General features: G+C 32.9%; 1 protein-coding gene across 1 annotated transcript in view; it reads right to left on the reverse strand.

Annotated features, from left to right (window-relative positions):
- Positions 1 to 25: 25 nt before the first annotated feature.
- LOC110450991 (scavenger receptor class F member 1-like) overlaps positions 26 to 6,836 on the reverse strand; it is a 9,506-nt gene continuing 2,695 nt past the window's right edge. The window contains exons 2-7 of the mRNA XM_021498811.1: positions 6,614 to 6,709; positions 4,917 to 5,009; positions 3,118 to 3,213; positions 1,864 to 1,959; positions 1,264 to 1,359; positions 26 to 558 (exon numbers count right to left, since the gene is read on the reverse strand). Coding sequence (XP_021354486.1) covers positions 446 to 558; positions 1,264 to 1,359; positions 1,864 to 1,959; positions 3,118 to 3,213; positions 4,917 to 5,009; positions 6,614 to 6,709 — 590 coding nt within the window. The 3' untranslated portion in view covers positions 26 to 445. The remainder of the gene's footprint in view (positions 559 to 1,263; positions 1,360 to 1,863; positions 1,960 to 3,117; positions 3,214 to 4,916; positions 5,010 to 6,613; positions 6,710 to 6,836) is intronic.

Below are 6,836 nucleotides of genomic sequence, written 5' to 3' on the forward strand. Positions count from 1 at the left end.
CAGATAATAACATTTCGTTGCTTAAACTAATGCAAACATTTGCATAAATCATGCAAGTAGATATTAGTTTCGCAATAGTATTGACACTAAAGTTAATAATCAAAACAAGACATAAGATAACTTGTACTATTTTGACAAAAACATGGTTAGATTTAAACCTACCCGCTTATCGATGTCGAAAAGTCATACCATGAAAGGTGTTTTATATGTATAATACTAAAACGTGGTGAAAATGTATCTAGCTGTATATCCCAACCGTCTCATTTGTGACGTCACACCTCATGGCATCATGTCACAGAATTCAAATTACAATTTTTGTTTGAAAAGGACATCGAGTAAAAACATTATACATATATTACTCACGGTACGGCATCGCTTTTACACTATCAAATATAATAAAGCACGTTAGGCAATGCACTACATGAGTACATATCAAGATTTCCAACTACTTCCACACAATACCTATGCATCGTCCGTTCTCCTGAATACAAGCATGGCCCTTGCAGTTGTCCGGGCAATTCAGAGAACAGTCGCTGCCATGGTAATCTGGTCCACATCCTTGAGGTACAAATTAAGGAATATATTATTCATACCATCCCATAACTAACATAGAGGAGGAACACGTTTACTTCTAGTACCAACATGTACATGTAAGAAAATGTTTCATTACATATCTGTACATATACGATAAGTTTTCCAGTACATGCCTTTACATGTCACAGCACATACCTGTGCAAGTACGATCAGTTTCCTAGTAAATACATGTACCTATCAGATTAGCTTCCCAGTACATACTGGTACATGTAAGATATTTTGTTTGATTCAGTACATATATGTATCGGTACATATAAGATGAGTTTCTTAGTATACATCTGTATATATAAGTTCAGATTTCCATCACGTACATGTACCTGTACATGTCATATAAGTTTCTCACTACAGATCTGTAGGACCAGTTTCTCAGTAAATACATATCAGATCAGCTTCCCAGTACAAACAGGTACATGTACGATATTTTCCAGTACCTACCTATAGATGAACGATTAGTTTCACAGTATCTTCATGTACATATAAGATCAGTTACACATTATATATATACATATAAGATCAGGTTATCAGTACATACGATACCAGTACATGTAAGAAGTTTTTTTCATTACCTACCTATATATTTACGATCAATTTCACAGTGCCTACCTGTACATGTAAGATCAATTTCGTAGTATAAACTTGCACATGAATTATCAGTCTCACAGTACATACCTATACACCGACCATTAGTCTGGTTACAAAATTTATCCTTGCAGTTGAACGGGCAATTCATATCGCATTGATCGCCATGATACCCAACAGCACATTCTGAAACAAAGAAATTCCTTGGAATCATAAACATTGGTTTATGCAACAAAGTGCGTATTTTTGATAGAATAAAGGTGTTCCACCATCCACATACGTATTTATAAAGTGTGCATTAACAACGGATTAAAGGTGTTCCAAACCATCAATATAAAATATAATTTGGTGACGAAACCAGGTTTCGGGGAAGGAATAATAACTTGAACCATATATTCCATAAAACTAATGTTTACAACATTTCTAACAGGTCAATTTTTGCTTAACGTGTATCATTTGTATAATGAAAAAGAAATGCTCACCTGTTTCTTTTTTTACTGTTATCATCTGATACATGTATACAAAACTTCACTTCACAAATTGAAAATGAATATTCAACATATAAATTATTTCTAATCACATTTTCAAATGTATGACAAATGAATCATTGGATGCTTGTTTAAAATTAATATAACAAAATAGCTAAATGCTAATTATGAAATCATAACATTTTATCAATAGTATTATTACCTGTACAAAACCTGTTATCCTGGATACATATGTTGTCTTTACAATTGGTAGGACACGTCTGAGTACAGGTACTACCGTGATATCCGGCTTTGCATTCTGAAGTATTATATTGGCAAAGATTACTTTAATATAAGTATACTTGTTATTCCTGATCTAAAACTTAATCATTCTAATTTTGTTAATACCGATAACTGAAGTGAAATGCACTAAGAAAATAAATATGGAGCAACTAGTGATAAACTAAAAAAGAAATTTTGAAAGGCACTAACGTCATTTTGCTTTGTTTACATATCTCTGAATTACTTAAGCGTATTATTATTTGATGCAAAGGTATAGTTATTTTAACTTGTTTTTACAAGTTATGTTGTGTTCTCACCTAAAGCATTGTTCATCATATCAAGTATAAGAGAGCATATGATGAAACGCACACAATACATAAAACGGTAAATATAAAGCGAATATCAGGTAAGCATCAAATATTTATTGTTATTTTCGTTAACAAAAGAAAATCGAATGATCAAATCATGGTTAGCTATCTTTTTGGTTCTTTCCGGCTTATAAGATCTTTTTTTCCATACAAAATTTTACAGAATAAACAGTAGATTTCCTGCGTTGACTTTGTCGCCAAACAGGATGTATACACGTTAATACAAATTACCTTTGGAATTGACTTCGTCTTAACAAAATTTAAATGTATAGCTTTTGTTTCAAGTTTATGTGAGCAAGTGTGGTACCATTGATGGGTATTTAGTGAAAAAACATCGTCACGATTTAACTCAAGTATTCGAATACGTGAACATGTTTTGTTAAAACCTGTGTTTTGATCATTTTTGATTTTATTTTCAAAACGTATCATTACTGGTCCATTGCTGGTAGAGTGTATTTATAGCTAAAAAAAAAATGGCATATATTTCTTTGTTTTATCGCCTATTTTAACACATCAATGAATTGATTTATCCCTCATATTTTATTTTCATTTCGTATTTTCACAGCTACTTATAGCATCAAAGGAAATAAACATAAAATATGTTCAACAAATAGGCAATCGTTGATGCATTAACAGCGTCTGTTAGTTAAGTGTACTTTATACTTTGTTCACCGACCAGTAGGTTGAATTGATAATTTCTATAGCTATTGCAATTTTACACGTTATAACAAAGCTTACTTAGACCCAATTGATGATCACTAATGAAAAGATTGTTTTTCTCTTAAAAAACTAGTATTAATTCTTGATGAAATGGATTTCCGGCTTACCTGTACACTGACCGTTGACCATGTTACAAACGTTGTTTTTACAATTAACAGGGCAGGACTGGTTACAGAAACTATCGTAGAATCCATCATCACATTCTGAAAAAATATGAAGAATTATCAAATCTCATATGGACGATATTTATCACAAAAAAATACATTTTTCTGAATAATAATACTCCTATAAATCACACTAAATCACGCTTGCCAGTTGACAATCAAGAGACCCTGAATTGCTCAACTGTTAATCGTCTTTGATCTTCACAGTTGGTTAACGGAAGTGTTTCTTACATAGCTAAATAACATCACTCTACATATAATGCCAGTATGCAGCTATGTTGGAAGATTGTATTACTGTATCATTACGTAACAAAAATCGAAACAAGACTTGTCAATTTGACATTATCTACAGCAATACTTTACTCATTTAATGTATTAGGTTTGCCTGACTTATTAAATTGATCTACTACCGATACAATCAAATCTTTCTTCTGTGCGATGCAGCGAATATACATAAGAATCACAATGTGCAGTACGCACTCTTCATTCCTCGTCGGAGGGGATGTTAAACTGGAATTGGCTTGTCCGTCTGTCCATAGACAAAATTTGTCCGGCTATGCATTCGCTTATTTTTCAATAGATTTCTTAAAAATACGTAGTGGCAGTACGATATGTAGTTGTGCCCCCTGAAATAATTATGCGTTTTGGACCTTTTTAATGGAGTTATACCCCATTTACGTATAACAACTGACAAAACATTGTCCAGCTATGCTTTCGCTCATACTTCAATAGATTTCTTTGAAACTTTTTTTTTGTATTGACAGTACCATATGTTGTACTTCCTGGTTTTTTTTTATGTTTCGGACCTTTTTAAGGGAGTATGCCCCTTTACGTTAACAATTTGACAAACCTTGCCCAGTTATGCATTTGCTCAGTTTTTAATATATTACTTTGAATTTGTTCGTGTAGTGGCCGTACCATATGTTGTTGTGTCTCCTGAAATACTTTTGCGTATCGGACCTTTTTAAGAACATTATGCCCCTTCAAGTTAGAAAATGTTTTCCGGCTATGCATTTGCTAATTTTTTAATAGATTTCTTTGAAACTTTTTGTGTAGCGGCAGTAATACGCCATACAATTTGGCCTATTCACTGAATGTTTTTTTTTCTTATTTCTACGCGTTTCCGCATCGTTTAATTATAATATCCTGATCTCAGTCGTTTCTGAGTTTAAAATAAGGCTAGACTCTGAAGCGTATTTGTTACTATTATCACACTTCCGCTTTCTTTATCGAGAAAATGGCGGGAAAATGTGCTCTCGACGAAAGTGATAAAATTGATAGTTAAGGTAGCCACACAAAAAAAAATAATTAAAAAATGGATCAAATTAAACCAGAATACAGAGGATGACACTTCCATTGTCGTTATACAACTGATGCACAATTATATGCGAGGGGTATACTTCCCCTCGGTGACAGCTCTTGTTAAAAAAAGGTTGCTTAAAGGTGTTCGCAAATTTGACCCCTGTATTATTAAGGAAAATCAAAGGCGTTGTTTTGAATAAATTGGATAGCCATTCATACCAGCACGATACAAGCAAAGCATCATGCCCAATGGCATGTTAGTTTTTCAAAATATGTCGTTTGAAATTTTATTCCCATATTAGACCTCTTGAAAAAAACTTGTGGTTCAAATCCCGCATCGGACGTGATATTTTGAGTCACCTGCTCGTCCAAGTGGAGTTTTATTCGTGTACATGTACCAAATGTTTTTGAAAATATCATTTCACATGAATACAACTTACGAACACACTGTCCGGACGTGTTGTCACATTCACCACTACTACAGCCAACAGGACATGGTGTACAGGCTGATCCGTAGTATCCACCATTACAGTCTGAAATGAAGCAAACATCACGCTGCTCAAAACATATTACTCTTATTATTCATCAACAAGAAGAAACTTCAAAAAACTCAAATATACAAAAGTCGAACTCTTTAATTTGAATGATTGCTTTTTCTTCTTTTAATATTTAATTTACAAATGACGTAAAAATAGATTAATGCTTCTTTTTTGAAAATATCAAGTTTCTGTCTAGCCAAGGAATATTAAAGAAAGAATCGACTTGATCCTACCTGTTTTCCATTGGCAAAAATGAAACTTTCCCACTTTACAGCGTTTATCAACAAGGAACCTTTAGAAGATTGTGATTATCAACAACAGAAAGTCATATGATAGATCATGTACTGATCTAGCTTATGTGAAATGCAGGTGAGCGATGACAGATCCATTGTATTGATTGCTTATCGATAACTGCTGTTGATTTGAAAATAGCCGTCTTAATTGCAGCAATGTGTCAATCAACCAATGCAATTCATTAATGTCATTGTTTTAGTCTATCGATAAGCTCAGTCACTACCTTTATGCGTTTTAATTGATATCTTAAAATCTCTCATATTGACTGCATCAAATACGTTAAGACACGCCTTAATCAAAATTAGATGAAAAAATTACAAATATTTGCATTAGTATGCTGGTTTTAAAAGCAAGGTTTATTCTCAGTTATGTTCACATAGACGTCTTATTGGAAACAGAGAGGAAATCAGTTTAACAATATGATTCACAATCTTTCCCTAAACCTGTCATTTAAATGAGCATATTGAGTGAAGTCGATCCCAAAAATGGCTTCTAATAATTTTCGCAAATTGATTGTACGTGGTCACCTGTACATTGGCCTTAAAGGACTCACACAACTAAATCAGCCAATCAGCAAGTTTTTCATACGTTTGTAGTTCCTATCTATAATACGTTCCGGCTAATTACTAGGCCACTGAAGGAGTTTAATAAGGAACTGATGACAGTTTTTCAGATAAATGAAATGTTCAGGTATTTAACTTTAGAAAAATGTATACTTTTGATACATTTCTATGTCTGTGTGTGGATTTCCACAGGGACAGATATGTGGGTGCGTTTCTGTTTTGTGTGACCGGTTTTGCTTGTAAACTTCCGGTTGTCAACTTCTTGGCGCTGTGACACTCAAATATGCCACTAAACCTACCAAAAAGTCATTGTGTAGCCTTTGCAAGGTATGCATTTATGAATCTAGACAGTTTTTTACTGGTTTTGAACTTCAAATATTAAAGTTATTAGCTAAAATGTTTGGTAATAACATATAGCAAATGATTTAGTTGTATGAGTCATTAAAACCAATATCTTCGAAAATCAGACAGGCGTGATCAATTTGAAAATGTTTAATAACTAGGTATGGTAAGTTGCAATGTATAAAAGTGATATGTTAAATGTGATTTATTATCAAAATTGCGTAAATAATTAATCAATTTGTCGATGGTTATTTATATAACTTTTTTTTAATTATACACGTTATATACAAAGTTGTTCAATTTCTTGTGTAACGTAAATTTAATGATATTCGAATTTTAAATTTTGACTTTCTCATTGATTGCAAGGTAAATAGTCTAAGAAAGAGAATGTCTGCTTACCTGTACACCGGCCGTTGCTCTTGTCACAAACACTGTTTTTGCAGTTAACGGAGCAAGACTGATTACAGAAACTGCCATATGATCCAATAATGCATTCTGAGTAGAAAGAAAATTATAAAATATCAAAAAATGATAAGAGCATGTCGACAAATAGGGTGGACTTCTCGAATGCTTTATGCAGCAATTGGTACTCAGTAGAAAATAGTTTTACAAATTACCATAA

Source organism: Mizuhopecten yessoensis, unplaced genomic scaffold (assembly GCF_002113885.1).
Source record: "Mizuhopecten yessoensis strain PY_sf001 unplaced genomic scaffold, ASM211388v2 scaffold5637, whole genome shotgun sequence".
Taxonomy (NCBI): Eukaryota; Metazoa; Mollusca; class Bivalvia; order Pectinida; family Pectinidae; genus Mizuhopecten; species Mizuhopecten yessoensis.